This window comes from Gobio gobio (genome assembly GCF_949357685.1).
Source record: "Gobio gobio genome assembly, chromosome: 12".
Lineage (NCBI taxonomy): Eukaryota > Metazoa > Chordata > Actinopteri > Cypriniformes > Gobionidae > Gobio > Gobio gobio.
In genome coordinates, this window is record NC_137105.1 from 49,763,705 (window position 1) to 49,781,618 (window position 17,914).

Consider the following 17,914-nt stretch of genomic DNA (forward strand, 5'->3'; position numbering starts at 1 on the left):
GAGCAGCTGAGACAGATCAGGTAAGCTATTTGAGAATCTATCTATAGTATTTGGAATGATTGTTCTGCCTGGTCGATAACGTGGCGCAACATGACAGATTTCAGCAGTACGCAGTATGCAAGTTACCATGTAATGGTCAGTGACATCATCACTTTGCGGTATAATATCTATGTCGGTTGGGTTGGTTCCATGTGATATAATTAAATCTAGTGTGTGATTAAGACGATGAGTGGGACCAGTGACGTTTTGCTTAACCCCAAAGGAGTTTAATAGATCTGTAAATGCAGCCCCTAATGCATCATTTGTGTTATCTACGTGTATGTTAAAATCTCCAACAATTAAAGCTTTATCGACGTTGACCAATAGATCTGAGAGAAAGTCTGCAAACTCTTTTAAGAAATCAGCATAGGGCCCTGGAGGTCTATACACAGTAGCCAAGGCTAGAGATAATACGGATTTCTTTCTCACATTTAAGAGCGTAACATTTAGCACTAGTACTTCAAACGAATTAAACCTGTGACCTGTTTTATGAGTAACATTAAGAATATCTCTATAGATTGTTGCAACACCCCCGCCACGACCAATCAGACGGGGCTCATGCTTATAACAGTATCCTGGTGGAGTAGACTCATTTAGACCGAAATAATCATTTGGCTTAAGCCAGGTTTCAGTAAGGCAAAGTACATCAAAACTAGTATCTGTGACCATTTCATTTACAATAACCGCCTTAGGTGTGAGCGATCTAATGTTTAGAAGACCTAGTTTTAGAAATTGTTTTTGTTCACTAATATTGAGATTTTCTGGTTTAATCACAATTAGATTTTTCCTAGATCCTACAGTAGATTTAATGTTTGACCTCACTAAACGAGGAATAGACACAGTTTCTATATAATGTTCTACACAGTTATGTTCAGACACAGTTTCTATATAATGTTCTACACAGTTATGTTCAGACACAGTTTCTATATAATGTTCTACATTGGTACTTATGTCAATTAAGTTTGGACAGCATTGTTTTTGTTCACTAATATTGAGATTTTCTGGTTTAATCACAATTAGATTTTTCCTAGATCCTACAGTAGATTTAATGTTTGACCTCACTAAACGAGGAATAGACACAGTTTCTATATAATGTTCTACACAGTTATGTTCAGACACAGTTTCTATATAATGTTCTACATTGGTACTTATGTCAGTTAAGTTAGGACAGCAAATACTGTGATTTGGACTTTGACTTACTAGTCATATGGTGGTGTGCAGCGCTCTGGAGATGTTGTCCGACAGAAGAGCCGCTCCGATTCTGCTGGGGTGAAGGCCATCAGGACGGAAGAGCCTAGGTCGCTCCCAAAACAGATTCCAATTATTTACAAAGAGCAGCTTCTGTTCATTACACCATGACATTAACCATTCATTTAGAGCAAATAATCTACTGAACTTTTCATGTCCTAGTCGGTACGTGGGAAGCGGTCCAGACACGATGATCGTTGCTTCAGGCGATGTTCTGCGCACCGTCTCGACCAGGCTCTTGTAGTCCTTCTTCAGAACCTCCGTCTGCCGCAGCCTGGTGTCGTTCGTTCCCGCGTGCAGCACGACAGCTCCGATGCGCTCGTCACCGTTCAGGATCTCGGGAACCTGCGCAGCGACATCGAGAACACGAGCACCAGGAAAGCAGTGAGTGATTACCTTGCCTTTACCTGAGGTAGCGTGGACATGTCGGACGATGGAAGTACCGATGACCACAGCGTCGCGTTCCGTCTCGCGAAGAGGGGAGAAGCGGTTCCGGGTGGAGATCTCGAAGACCGGGAGGGGCGGAGAGGTCCTCGCTCTGGTCCTGGCTCGCGTCTTCCGCTGTGGAAGCACCCAGGGTCGTGTCGGCGCCGGAGTGAACGAAACCAGGGATGATGATCGCGTCCTGGGTGCTTTGGTCCTGTGCAGAGAAACACACGGAGTAGACGAGGTCGGAGTCAAGAGGTTACTAACCGCATCGGCGCGTGATGTTTCAAGCGCTGATCGTCGCTCTCTCAGCACGGCTCGTCTCTCTAGTAGATCGCTAATCTGCTTCTCCAACGACTCCAACTCCAACTGCACCGAATGCAGCTCGAACGTGTCCTCGCCTGCACTCAAAGGTAACATTAGACACACATCCGAGTTATTCGTCATTGTAGCAGATGTGCTGCGATGACGAATTGTCGGTTTCAGTGGTGACCGATGTAAATAAGCTACCACGCGTGCAATGCTAGCGGGCTACCGGTGTAAATAAGTTACCACGCGTGCAATGCTAGCGGGCTACCGGTGTAAATAAGTTCCACGCGTGCAATGCTAGCGGGCTACCGGTGTAAATAAGTTCCACGCGTGCAATGCTAGCGGGCTACCGGTGTAAATAAGCTACCACGCGTGCAATGCTAGCGGGCTACGGTTAGTAGCGGAAGTTCGGATATAAGTAGTGATATCAAAGCAATCCGATTGTTTTTTATAGAGAATCGTATCGGAGATATATTCACACGCTGTAAATAATAGAAAATAATCGTTTGTAAGCGAGTGATAAGGAGAAAATCAAGGATTATGAATCAATTCGACGGAGCTCTAACATCAACAACGCACTCACAACCCGCGCATGCGCAAAAGTCCTGTGGATCTTTATGTGAAAAGTTATGTGGATCTTGTGGGTTAAATACCAAGGGATCAAAGATGGACCTCATTATGAGACTGAGGAGTGAGATGATAACCAGGTCATCGTATGACAAAATTTTTCAGAAGGTTTGGGGTGCATCAGGTGTGTATGAACTGATATCTAATAATTTATAATTCACAACATGGGCAGTAGATTTCTCATTTAATAATAGAAAAAGCAATGTGCTGAAAACATTAAAAACTATTTCACCCAATAATGAAAATAATATAATTTATTACTCACCCTCACGCCATTCCACACCAGTAAGACCTTCATTCATCTTTGGATAATGCTCCAAAGCTTCAGGAAACAGTGTTTTGAAATCGGCCATTACTATATAAGTTATTTAGCTTTTTGTGGCGTACCAAAAATGTTCTCGTCGTTTTATAATATTAATATTGAACCACTGTACCCACATGAACTGATTTAAATATGTTTTTAGTACATTAATGGATCTTGAGAGAGGAAAGATTTCATTGCTGGCTATGCAGGCCTCACTGAGCCATCAGATTTCAACAAAAATATCTTAAATTTGTGTTCCGAAAATGAACAAAGGTCTTACGGGTGTGGAACAGCATGAGGGTGAGTATTAAATTACATTATTTTCATTTTTGGGTGAACTAACCCTTTAATGTTAAATATTTTATAACTTAGGTGGCTGGGCAGTTGTTATGTGCCCCTGTGGTGTCGTGTACAGCATGAAAGTCCTGGTGAGAGCGGAAAGTCCAAGGGACTTCACTGACCTTTTGCTGTCCTGGAAACACCTACCCAACATAACAATTTATGACTTTCACAAGAGGACTGGCCTCTCATGCCAATCTCCGGTATCCAGACATAATTCCCTTCAGCCCACATGAGGGTCGGCTTTTGGAGCCCAATGATGTCAATATTACAGCAGCGCAAGAGGGAAGACTTAGTGTTTCATTGAAGTGGCTTAAAGAGAAGAAAATGCCTGCGGATGTGAATGGGCATCCATTAACTGGATCATCAGAACACTATGTGCTTTACGACAGATTTCATGAAAACAACACAAAGGATTCCCGCGATAAACTTCGCAAAATACAGCTTGTGCCCGAGTTGGCTGGAAGAGTTAATTCTCAATGTGCTGAGCAGTTATTTTCTCAAATGAGAAAAAACAACTACTTTCTGAATGTTATGAAGCCAACAAACCATGTGTTCCTCATGCGAAACCTGTTGCACCACTACAATGTTGCAATAAACAATAGGTTTTCTGAACAACTTACCAAGCATGTTGGTTGCACTCAGGTTGTCCTGGACAAGCATGGCCAAGCACTTTCAGGTAAACTTGTTCTGGCATAATGTTTGCCATTTGCACAATTTAATGTCATTAGCAAATTTATCTGCTTTTCCAAAAAAATTCTTTGACACTGGTATGAGATGCTGAAATTCTTTTTTGTTAGGGATTTCATGTGAAAGCACAATTAAAATGGATGATGTGGCACACACACAGAAGGTGGCTGTGAAAAGTCTGAAGGATGTAATGTCAAACCAGACCTGGGACCAACCAATCAGTGAAGCAATGGAAGAGAAGGTAATTGCTATTTGAAGGCACAAATGTTATAAGCTGTGAAAAATGAATACCTCAAACATTTTGTAATGAATATTAATAATCTTTTTTTCCAAATAGCTCTTGCATGTGTTGGACTCAAAAGAAAATGAGAAGGAACATGTGGCACGTGTTTATTCAACCACCCTGATGCGAGAAGATTTTCAAACTTTGGGATTGCAACGCAATGTTGAGGGAACAGTAAGGATCATCTTACAATTTCTTTCATTTAATTCCTTTTCCATTTAGTTCCCTGTTTTTGAGTGAAGCTGTGGTATCTTAACAGATTCTGAATTGCTGTTGCAAGAAAATTGAAGACATCAGCAAATTGCAGGTAGTGTGTGTGTATGTGTGTGTGTGTGCGTGCGTGTGTGTGTGTGCGCGTCGTGCGTGCGTGCGAAAGTAAAACTTGTGTATGTTTCTGTAATTAGGGCATCCAAGTTTGGACATCTACCAGCTATGTGAATGCAACCTTGATTCCCCCATTGTGTGCAGATCCCATGTTACATTTCCCTGTAAGCATTCTTACTTTGTTTGAACAGTGTAATATATTTTATTTATGCTTGGTTGTTCTGGTTTATTATGCATATTTTGAAATTCATAGTTATGATGTAGTATTGTCATTTTAGATGTAATGTTGCATAAAAGACGATGTAAGCATTCTCTCAAAGCAGCCAAAAAATAATTCAGAGCAAAATAAACGTTGCGCACCATTTTACTGAAGTTTGTATTATAACTATTTGTGACAGGTGGATGCTTCTGCTAAAGACTGCATTCTATTTCCATCTTTCAGGATGCTTTGTGTAAGTCATCATTAAGACATTTTGATCTGATTTGTCAAATAGATGTCAGTATTTTGTGTTTTTAACAAACTTTTTCAGATTTTGCGTCCAAAGCTGAGACAGGTTTTTTTTCTTGATTCGCTCTGCAAGAGTGGTCTGAGTGATGGCAGATACACTCAAGTGTACAGGTGTTTTACATAGTTCAATAGGTCATGTTCAGAAGTTCCAGTTGAACAGTTCTTGTTCAAATGTTCTTAGCTGCTGTATGGTGGTTCAGTTCTAAACCATTCAGCATTTTCCTTTTCTTTTTTTGTCAGTTTTTTTGTGTTTTTATTGGAAATGATTGTCCGTGTTTTAAAGGATATGCAGTCATTTCTTAAGTTTGTTGAAGATGTGTCAAGCAATTTATGAGAAACACTGTTGAAAGTGTATTGTACAGAGCACTAAAGCCAATCATCAGGGTGGAGATACCAGAGTTGCATAGTGTGTTTGTGAATTTGGCAGCAGGGCTATCAAGATTGGGGTGTGATGCTTTTGGGTAAGGGTGTGTTTGTTTTGCTGATTTCAAATATCAACAGTGTTCCTCAGAATTAGCTTACTGCAGCTTTTAAATGTGAAACTAAACTTTGTAAATTGTGATGAACATATTAATTTAAAAATATATATTTCTTTTATAGTTGATTAATGTTGCTGTATTTTGCATATTTGGGTACATTTAATAGGAGGGTTGCTCAGACTATTGTTCCTGGGCATTGGACTGAGATAACCTGCAAGGATCTTCCAGTAAGTTTTTGAATCATCATTATTAAATTCATATAATTAAATTACTTGCATGCTTTCTTGCTTTCTTCCTTGGATGATTGGTTGCTTACTAACATAACCCAGGAGATTCCACTGCAACATTTCACCAACAATTGTGGAGTCTTTGTGCTCATGGTGAGTTTATGACATTCACATTGACAATTACATCAGTTCCATTTAAAATCCAAATAAGTATAAAATATTATTCATTGACTTTCAGTATGCCCTGTACATTACTCTGGGGGTGGATTTTGACTTTTCAGAGGTGAGTCTTCAGCTATTTGCTCAACACTTTTTGCAAGCCAGTATCAAAGCACATTTGTAATTTTGACATTGTAGTAATTGTTGACATTGTTTTTTGAAACAGACTAAAATGCCAAGCATAAGGAGATGGTGGTGTGCACTCCTACTTGAAGGCTCTGGGTAAATTTGAATTCTTACATAAATTTAAAGTAGCATTTAGCACTTTCTAAATCTTTTTGTTAATTTTTGTTTTAAGGTCTCCTTCAGAATGGAAAAGGTGCCGAAGAAATGTAGGCCCAGCTCAGTTGATGACTCCTATAGGTATGGTTAAAGACTCGTTTGATGGCAAATATCGTAACATTACATTTGTTTATGGCTGCTACAACTAACCCATAAAGAAATTAAATCAAGCAATCAATTAAGTAAATAATATTACTTATTATTAATTATTAAATAATAATAATAAGGGGGGGTTTAGTCATGAACCCAGCTGGAGGCCTTGCTGATGTAAGATTGAATATTATGAAGTATTTCATTAAACATATTTGTTGTCATTTCAAGTAATATTTGTTTATAGCTCTGGGAAAAATGAAGAGACCACTTAACATTGATTTCACAATGTTAAGTGGTCTCCTAATTTTTTCCAGAGCTGAATATTTGTTTATTTATATATTTTTTTTCAGCTTCCATCAGAGCTGCTCACACAGATTCTTCTAAATGTGGTGTATGAAGAAGGAGATGGAGCCTTTCTCACTCTGTCAGTAGTGTGCAGAAAGTTCAATGACATTGTCAGCCGTCAAAGTTTTAGAAGAAAAGCTCACTTTGCCTGGCTGGACAGTATGTATATTTAATACTTTTATTTAATGAACATTAAATGAATATTAATTTTATTTTAAATATTTAGATAGTTTATTGCATTCATTTCTTGTGTAGGTATTGTTGACTGGAAGTCTGTCAGTCCAGATGTGAGGAAGATGTACAGAGTGGAGTTCGAGCTCACAAGGTGTGATGGCTGTGGGTGCATCAAAAAAACACCACTGGATACTGTGGCAATGGAAAGAAGGGGATCTTCAGAGCTTTCTATTCAGACAGAGATTTTGATGGATTCTGTTCTATGGACTGCTACTACAGCATGAATGAATGAATGGATGGATGAAAAAAGAGATTTGTGTGGGTTCTTTCTGTCTTTCTTTCATTCTTTCTTTCCTTTCTTTCTTTCTCTCTCTCTCTCTCTCTCTCTCTCTCTCTCTCTCTCTCTCTCTCTCTCTCTCTCTCTCTTTCTTTCTTTCTTTCTTTCTTTCTTTCTTTCTTTCTTTCTTTCTTTCTCTCTTTCTTTCTACTTTTGAACCCAAGCTTAAAATTAAATTGATTTAAAAATAAATGTTTTATTGGATAAAGCTGTGTCTGTGTTGCTAAATGTCACTCACTCACTCACACTTTTTCTTTTTTATCAACCATATAATTTGTCTCAGAATCAGACAAAATAGTTTTTAGGGTAAAGCTTAACAAGGTTTCAGGTAACTGAGCAATACATTTGATACAGTAGCCTATTTATTAATCTTTGTTGGTATTAGGTAAAACAAATACAGCTGTTCATGTTCAGAAAATGATTTTAATCTGTATTAGTACGTTGAATTTAACATTAACAAAGAATATTAATTTTGATGGTTAATGAACTTCGACTCAAACCCGCTTTGATGACGTCATTAATCTGCGCCATATGATGACGTCAGTAATCCGCACCATGCAAAAGTTCCGATTGTACTGTTGAAAGTATATATATATATATATTTTTTTTTTTTATCGAATATTCTTCATATCATTAACGTTGCTTTTATTTTAAAAGAATGGAATTTGTTTTAATGGGATTCGGTTTGATTTATTGCTTCCTTATAAGAGTATAAGAACAGGCAGCTTTCGCGACCAATGAGAAACCGTCTGGCACGCCCCATACCGTCCGACCAATGAGTGACCGTCCGGCACGCCCCCTACCGTCCGGCACGCCCCTACCGTCCGGCACGCCCAGTACTCCAAGCTGCAGTTACCCATACTTGACTCTGTTCAAATGTCACATCACTGCTTACTACTGATGTTTTGACTTTGTATTTGTCACAGTGTCATCAGTCATGGAGGATCTCGCTCGTGCTAACGGTCTCTTCGCTCTGGATCTCCATCGGGCTCTGAGCGCGAGCAACGCGGAGGGAAACATGTTCTTTTCCCCGCTGAGCGTCAGCGCCGCGCTCGCTATGGTCTACTTGGGAGCCCGAGGAGACACAGCCAAAGAAATGGAGAAGGTATGAGGAACTGACACGATATTATCCGTGCGATTCATTTCAGTCTCATTTCGATTATAAATACATTAGACTACTTGATAAACTTCAGAAGTCAATCAGATTTTCCGACGGCACTGGATTCTAATAATTGTGTTTATTAGATAATAATATTAGATAATAATAGTGCTTTATGTAAAGTGAGAGCAGTGGTTTCTGTAAATCTGCTGACTGACTGTGTCACGGACTCGAGATGAATCACTAAATACTCTCACACCAAAAGTAAAAATATATATCGTTCATAAAGAAAATAAAAGCTTTTTTGCATTTTTTGTCATATTCATGGTGATTATTATTGTAAAGCATTAATGCAATGCTTTTTATTAAGCTAAATTATAGACTGCAAGAAATACTAACATTAATATATTTCATTATTTAATTAATATATTGTAATTAATTGTAATTAAAACATTTGAGTTATTATAGACATTCAACATTACAGTTTAATTGAAAGCTTTCAAATTCAACATTTATTAGGCTTTAAAATAACCACTTTTAATTTAAGTTAACTTCTTCACATAAACCCATTATAATAAATGTCATAATTACCTGTGGCCTTCCTACCTGAATAAAGTTATCAAACACCTTTCTTAACGGCATAAACTATAAATTAAGTTTTATTTAACAAGTTGGGGAGGAGCACGTTCAGGTGTAAATCAACCAATCAGCGCAAGAGGAAGCCAGTATATATATCCGTCTCACCTCTGTCCCGCGACAAGTTTCACAGCATCCCTCCACCACCCCATCGCCTCACTCGTGGCTGTTTCTAGTTTCTCTTTAGATTCACCTGTTGTATTTCCCTGTGCAGGTTTTGTCCTTCAGTTCTGTGTCTGATGTCCACTCTCATTTTGAGTCCCTCACCTCATCGATCAACCGTCCATCGGCCTCCTACATCCTCAAACTGGCCAACCGCCTCTATGGAGAGAAAAGCTTCAGCTTCTTACCCGTGAGTCCATTGGGCCTGTAATAATGAGACATGTTGATGCTCTCTGTGTGCTGTGAGACGGTGGCTTTATTTTGTGCTGCAGGAGTATCTGGAGTCCACGCTGAAGCTGTACCACGCTGACCTTCAGCCTGTGGACTTCATTAGAGCGACTGAGGACTCACGAAAGCTCATTAACTCATGGGTGGAGGAGCAGACGGAGAGTGAGAACAACACTTCCATACACACTTATATTTCAGATAAAACAATCACATGTGAATCAGTTTAGACCTGTGGCTAGCAGTGGCGGTTCTAGACCACGGTAACTATGGGGGCCAGGCAGGGGCCACTTGTGCTTTTAGGGGGCACACGTTAACATTTATCTTAACCAGTAGATAATTAGGTAGTTCACCTGAAAATTCTATCACCATTTACTCACCCCCATGTCGTTCCAAATAGGACTTTCTTATGTTGAACACATTTTATTTATAACTTATAACATTTATAACTTATTTATTTTATTAAACTGTTGTATAAGATCAGTAGGCCTATCGCATTTGCACTCATGCTATTCTGGGTAGAAAAACAGAACTTGTGTGATATTGCACTCGTTACTCATGTTATATTGCTTAGTCTATATCATGATGTAAATGTGAGGGCGTTTTCACACTGGCAGTTTAGTTTGAATAATTGGTAATGTGAAAGTTGTCATGCGGACCCGGGTGAGCTGAGCTCAGGGGAACTGAATTCGAGACTGCCTGAAGGAGGTAGTCTGAGCTCGGTTGCGCAAATTGCGCTCGAGCTGTGCTGCGATTCATGGGAATTTGAAAGCAACAAGCTAATACGACTAGCGGGCCAGTGGCGGACCACTGGAGGCAAAGTTGGCGGCCCACCGGCGGCCCGCTGGCATTTTGCTCATCGTTTTCCTAGCGGACCACCGGCGGCAGCCACCACTTTTCCGACAGTGGTCCGCTACCGAGCCGCTGGTTTATAATAAATGTTTTCTGGCCACCCACGGACGATCCACTGGTCATATGATTCACAACTGGGTAATTATAGTTAGATCCAATATAATAATAATATTTAATGCAATAATGAATCAAAAACAAAGTACACAACTGCTAATAACCATTGTATATGTATTTTTTTGGATAGAGGCAACACAAATGCGTAGCTAAACAAATGGAAATAAACATAAAATAACTATAAACATTATGATAGCCTATTCAAAATATGTACTTTTGTTAATATATATATATATATATATATATATATATATATATATATATATATATATATATATATATATATATATATATATATATATATAAACAGGATACATAAGACTGTATTATATATTATAAGATTAAGACTCGGGTGCGCAAGAAAAGTAACCTGCGCATGCATTTTATCAGATGACGGTGTATTTAGTTCAATACAACACATGTGTAAGGGATGATAGTGTTGATGATTTACCTTGGATACGAGCGAGAGGGAGCCTGCGGTGTATTCGCGGTTTAGAATGCGCTCTGACGCGGACCACAACAAACGTGCCCAGTGTAAAAACGCTCTGAGTCTAAAACTCAAACAGGGGCATTTCTGCCGCATATCTTGAATTTTATGGACATTCTGGCACTGAAATGGTTTGGTTAACGACATTCTAACAATACAGGTTTTGGAACAACACGAGGGTGAGTTACATTAGGTGTTTTTATTTTCTTTTAGGGGGAACTAACCCTTTATTTTATTCCCAGATTATTGAAAGTCTTTTATTTGGCCATGTACTGTATCACTCGATCTGCAGTCTCTACACGTGAAGTAAAATCATTTCAAGTTCATTTATTTATTTGAAAAGTAATGTATCTGTAATATGATCATGCATGCTCAATTTATAAAAGTAAAACTAAACCATTTATTTTACATGTTTTGTAGCCTACCTGCTCTCTGTTAGCAGACTCTTCGCAAAGTTAGCATAGACATCAAAACAAACATCTAATACTCTATAAGCAACACTGGACAATTGGATAAAATAATATTATTTCTCGCTATATGTGAACAAGACTGAAATTACATTATTCTGTATCTTTTCTCGGGTATGCCTATCTCTGTCATATTCGCACATGAGCGGTTCTTTCATTGCGTTGGTCATAATTTATCTTTGGCTGCATCTTCCTAATTCGGAATATGATCAAAGATTACATATGTGGACGTGTTCGGAGAAATTAGCCATTGAAAAAATATATTTTAACTACCAGTAAATGAACGAAATGACTGAATGGAATTCAAAGTCGTCAAGTCAGTAAAATTAATCTCCAGTAGCTATCACTGCTGCGTAAGGGTGCAGTTACATTCAACACAACGTGTATAAAGAGAGCTTATTTTATCTATAATCAAGAGCGTAGCAACCGCTATAGCCCGCGTTTTACAACCATTTGAGCGAATGCAGACTGAGTGACGAATCATTCATAAACAGACATCACTTCGCCACAGCGCGCAGCCTCCTCATTGCTTCTCTGCATTGGTTATTGGTTATGACACAATAAAGTGCTCTTTTCATCACACACCGCCACAGCAAAAAACGCACATTGCAACCAGTTTCAGAACATTGTTTGGTGCGATGTGATTCCAAATTTACGGGGGCCAGAGGGGGGGCCAGGCTTGTTGACACGGGGGCACCGGCCCCCCTGGCCACCCCCCTAGAACCGCCACTGGTGGCTAGTATACACACTTTATCTTTAGACAAAGATTTGAAGTCAAAAACATAAACTTGTGTTTTTCAGATAAAATCAAAGATCTTCTCAAGCCGGGAATGGTGACGGGAATGACCCGTTTAGTTCTGGTTAATACCATTTACTTAAAAGGGGACTGGATGCACAAATTTAACGCAAGAGACACTAAAGAAATGCCATTTAAGATCAACCAGGTACAATCCACTTTTTGTTTCAAGAGTGAAGCAAACTGGAGATCACTTTTTAAAATCTTTTACAATTGATTGTGCTTACCCACACATGCACTAATTTACACTTTACACTTTAATTTACACTGAAAATAGTGAAACACTAAGTGAAAATAGCATATGTTCTTAGCTATAGCTGCTATTTACACTAAGTTCATCTGGAAAGTATTCACAGCACTTCACTTTTTCCACATTTTGTTATTTTTTACAGCCTTATTCCAAAATGGATTAAATTAATTTCTTCCCTCAATTCTACAAACAATACCCCATAATGGCAACATGAAAGAAGTTTGTTTGAAATCTTTGCAAATTTATTAAAAATAAAAAATGGGAATAAAGTAACATGTACATAAGTATTCACAGCCTTTACTCAATACTTTGTTGAAGCACCTTTGGCACCAGTCACAGCCTCAAGTCTTGTAGAGTTTGATGCTACAAGCTCGGCACACCTATTTTTGGGCAGTTTCTTCTTTGCAGGACCTCTCAAGCTCCATCAGGTTGGATGGGGAGCGTCGGTGCACAGCCATTTTCAGATCTCTCTAGAGATGTTCAATCGGGTTCAGGTCTGGGCTCTGGCTGGGTCACTCAAGGACATTCACAGAGTCGTCCTGTAGACTCTTTTGTTATCTTGGCTGTGTGCTTAGAGTCGTTGTCCTGTTGGAAGATGAACCTTCGCCCCAGTCTAAGGTCCAGAGCGCTCTGGAGCAGGTTTTCATCAAGGATATCTCTGTACATTGCTGCATTCATCTTTCCCTCGATCCTGACTAGTCTCCCAGTTCCTGCCGTTGAAAAACATCCCCACATCATGATGCTGCCACCACCATGCTTCACTGTGGGGATGGTATTGGCCAGGTGATGAGCGGTGCCTGATTTCCTCCAGACATGACACTTGCCATTCAGACCAAAGAGTTCAATCAAACTTCTTTCATGTTGTCATTATGGCGTATTGTTTGTAGAATTGAGGAAAAAATAATACATTTTATCAGCAGTATTTTCTTTGCAATAAGGTAATAGTTAGATGATATTTATACTTATAAATAGTGGCAGATACTATTTGCACCTCAGTGTTGTTATACATTAAACGCTATGCAATAATAACAGAGTGAAAATAATTATACTTATTAAAATTATTAAATGGATGACATCTTATTTGGACAATATGCCCTCCCTAAACCTAACCGATAAACACTTTATTATTAAACACGTTAGACAATTTATATACACTTTTAAAAAAAAAAATTCTCATATTTCCAGACTCTTTCTGATCTGATATGTGATGGAAAAGGAAACTGTATATTCTCTCCCCTTACACTAACCCTATACCCCTAAACCTACACATCACACAAAACTTTCTGCATTTTACATTTAAAAAAAGAGGTCCCCACGGTGACACGCAAATCAATTTGCGGTTTGAATCGGTCTTTTGCAGAGCTCGCTCTAATCCCCGTCAAAACTTCATGTAACTAACTTCATGTTAGTGTAAAAAGCATTTGCCAACAAGGCGGGCTATTTGCACATAATGTAAATAGATACTCCATAAAAGGCTAACTTAATTTTGTATATGTTGTGTATTTCTTCATCTGATAACATTTGTCTTCCATCAGAATGAGAGCCGGCCTGTGGAAATGATGTACCAGAAGGAAATGTTCCCCTTCAGAAGCATCCCAGAGCATGAACTGCAGGTGCTGGAGTTGCCATATACAAATCAGGAGCTCAGCATGTTGATCCTTCTCCCAAACGAATCTCAGGACGGCTCTGACCCTCTTCTGAAGGTCAGCAAAAGTGCCATGATCAGATAGTTTGTTGCCGTGTATGTTATTTTTCAGCATGTGTGTGTGTGTGTGTTTGACAGCTGGAGAGTGAGTTAACCCTTGACAAGCTGCTTGACTGGACCGAAAGTGATGAAATGACCACGCAGATGGATATCAAAGTCCATTTGCCGAAGTTCAAGGTGGAGTTTGAGAGCTCCCTATCAGAAACACTGCAAAGGATGGGGATGAGCTCTGTGTTCCAGGACACAAAGGCTGATCTGACAGGCATGAGCAGTCAGGACGGCCTCTTCATTTCAGAGGTGATTCACAAGGCCTTTGTGAATGTGAATGAGGAAGGCACTGAGGCGGCAGCAGCAACTGCAGTTTTTTTGTGTGGCAGTGCATGGCGTGAACCAGAATTCCAGGTTTTCAAGGCTGACCACCCCTTCATTTTCTTTATCAGGCACAACCCCACTAACAGCGTCCTCTTTCTGGGCAGATTCAGAGGCCCATCCTAGAAACTTGATGGGTTTTTTTTTGTCTTCAAAAATGGCATTATTCCAGATCACTTGTAGAAAGAATTATAATAATATAAAAAGAGAAAATAAAATCAGGGTTTCCGTGGGGTCATAAAAAGTCATAAATTTAACAATAAGAATTTAAGGCCATAAAAAGTCATAAAAACGTCCGGATTTTCCATACAAGGTCATAAAAAACATCTAGCCACGTCTTAAATTGAGATGCTCGTCCGTTAATTTGTTCTTCCATCAAAATGCGCTCGCAGCGGCTATGGCATTCATTTGTTTCACCTGTTGTAGTTCTGTATGAGAAATCTGGGTGGTATCACACTGGTATCACAGCGTTCCAGAACTACAAAATGCGGCAGCATACAGACTTGTCGGAAGGACTTTCACAGAAACCCGGGCGAACTCCGAACATACTGTATCATACTGAGTCACTGCTTAGTTTAATTGAAATCACCCTGGCTATCACAATGGGAAAATGTACCTTTAACGATCTATGGCTCGAAGACGGTGCGTTTAGTAGCTGGCTCAAGCCAGACCCGGTTCTACGGGGGTGCTCAAACGCAAGCAAAAGCACCCTCAGTTGATACTGTAATAATATTAGCGAAACAGATTTGGCAGATTTGCACATTTGTTTCCTCTGGAGAGCGTCAAATGCATCTATTACAGCGAGTGTTTGCAGCGGTGAGTAATGCAGCCAATGATTGCAATCACAGATATAGTTATTGATCTCTTGAACGCGATCAGAATCTCACTGCTCAAAACAGCAGCGTTTTTAGGCTATTCAGTGCTGAGTTAATGCAGGCTCGCGAAACCTCTCATTAACAAGACACAATGTAGGTAAGATATTTATTGTTGACAACTTAATTTTTATAACGGACTTTTCTGAGATCGCGATGAACTGACAAAGCAACAGCATTTTAGTGATCATAGTGATCTTGGCTTGCTTTCGAGGCTACAGTCTGTAACATTCATTGAATAAAACTATTATTGCTTAGAGGACCGACGGCCAGTCGCATGCAGCAAAGTTTAGGAAGTGACATTAAAGCTACACTGTGTGATATTTTCCCCCATCTAGTGGTGAAAAGGTATATGACCATCCAGAGAATATTAGTTTCTGTTCCTCTCAATTCTGATTTCGTTTTAACTCCTATGGTGGCCGATTTAGTCCAAGATTGGCTTCCAGCTCGACCTCGTCCACATTCGACACGGTGCCATCGAGTGTTAAAACGCGAAAAGGTATGTCCCTCTTTGGCTAATGTACTTTCAAGATGGAGGGGCAACATGGCGACCGGCATTCGAACCCCTCACGTATGTATTTTCAATGGCATATTATAAACTTACGAGAATACTTTATTACTTAAAAGAAGTAAATATACATTAATGAGCACATATATTTTTGAAAGAACTAAGTGTTTTTAGCTAAGAATAAACTAAAAAAGTTACACAGTGTAGCTTTAATATAAATGCTACTCTGCTTGAGACAGAAATATCCTCCTGAGACCCAGAATAGAGGTTTTAATGATATTTTAGCAAATTTCTCTGACAACATGCACAGTTTTGAGTCTGGATATTCTTATGAAATATGAGACATTCTTATGAAAATATTATTACACGTCTTTTTACAATTACATATTGTCCCAAAACACATGAATATACAAATTATATTCAGTGTATAGATGCATTGCATAGAATGGGAATGGCATATGGCCATGTTTACACACATATTGCATAGTAAAATGGTATATCAAATTATTATTTTATATCTTTCATAACATTGAGAATCATCTTTATATAAAGTTTGGATAAAAAAAGCTTGAAGCATAAAAATTGACTGGTGAATGAAAAAAAATTGTTTTTGTCTATTCATGTCTTTTCATTTTCTCAATAAATAGTTCTGGTGTCCTCTACAGAGCAGTGGATATAGCATATAACATAGGATTTTTTTTTTATGCTCCAAACAATGTAATGACCTAAAAATCTAAATTCACAAAACCTTTTTTTCTGGTTCTCAGGAAGATGATGAGAGAAATACTAGTAACGCATTAAAGCAATGTAAAGGCAGACTAATAGATAAATATACAATTTGAAGCAAAATATTTGTGAAATTCCAATTATTGGTAAAAGTGAATAGTAAATAAATAATCATACATTTCTCACTGTGGTGGAGCACATTTACTAGAGCACCCTCAGTAATTTCAGAAGCACCCTCAGTGATCTGATTCTGGAACCGGGCCTGGGTCAAGCCCGTCGCTAACAATCGGTATCAAGCCTATTGCACTCTGTGTAAGAAGACGTTGGAGCTGTCTAGTTTAGGCATAAAAGCCTTGAAGTCGCATGCAAAGTCGGAAAAGCATATCGTTGCTGTAAAAGGCCTGCAGCGGGTGCAGGCGATCCGTCAGTGCTCCGTCACTAACATTACCCGGTCCAAGTACAGCGCGGGATTCGGTTCTGTCGCATCCAGTGCCAGACACTGACTGACTGACTTGTTATTTTGGAAAGTAATGCCATAAAATAATTGTTAATTTACAATGTTACAATTGTTAAGTGTTCCTGTGTTCTTGATACTCAAGAAAAAGAAGGCGAAGGCTTCAGTTTCTTAATCTTAAGTAAGAAATAATAGAATTACTCTTTAAATAATAAAACTTGTTACTTTCAATGAAAGTCAATAATAAAGACTTTTGAAAGGAATTTTAATGACTGAAGTTATTTATCGTAATTCGTGTAGGTCATAAATTCAAATCATAATGGTCATAAAAAGGTCTTAAAAAGTCTTAAATTTGTCTGATTAAACCCTGCAGAAACCCTGAAAATTTTATTCACTGTAAATTCACAATCTACAGAAACAATATGTTTGTCATTATTTATTTGCAATCGCAGTTAATTCTGCTCAAATTATGGCAAAACTGAATAAAACAGAAAGGAAATGTCCAGGAAACACAATTAAACTGAAGATATGACACCAAATATGATTCGCACCAACTATACTGTACAACAGATTCTCTTATTTTGATGAAATAAAAACATCATATGAAACTACTGTTATTCTATCATTATTTCAGACAACAGAGGCTGGACAAAAAAACGCCACCCTCTGTGTATCCTAGTTTGAGACTTAAAAATATCAGAAAATTTGATAAACAAACAGTCAGAAGAGTGCAGAATCTGAAATATGTATTCTTTGTATGTCACATCCTCATAAAAAAAATTAAAAAAGACCCAATGTTCACTTCACTTCGATGCATGAAGAAACCCAGAAGAAGGGGAGGAAAAAGAGTGAAAAAAACATTACTTTCACGAGAAATACAAAGCACATAACAGAAAAACAAATGCACAAATATTAAACCAGGACAGAAGAGACTCAGGA

At 38.6% G+C, this 17,914-nt stretch overlaps 1 protein-coding gene across 1 annotated transcript; it reads left to right on the forward strand.

The window, feature by feature from the left end:
* The first annotated feature begins 8,091 nt into the window (after positions 1-8,091).
* LOC307134715 (leukocyte elastase inhibitor-like) lies at positions 8,092-17,580 on the forward strand. Its single transcript, XM_079830671.1, has 6 exons — positions 8,092-8,358; positions 9,203-9,340; positions 9,423-9,540; positions 12,097-12,239; positions 13,877-14,044; positions 14,125-17,580. The coding sequence occupies exons 1-6, from the start codon at positions 8,191-8,193 to the stop codon at positions 14,539-14,541; spliced, it is 1,152 nt and encodes a 383-aa protein (XP_079686797.1). The 5' UTR covers positions 8,092-8,190; the 3' UTR covers positions 14,542-17,580.
* Positions 17,581-17,914: the final 334 nt, after the last annotated feature.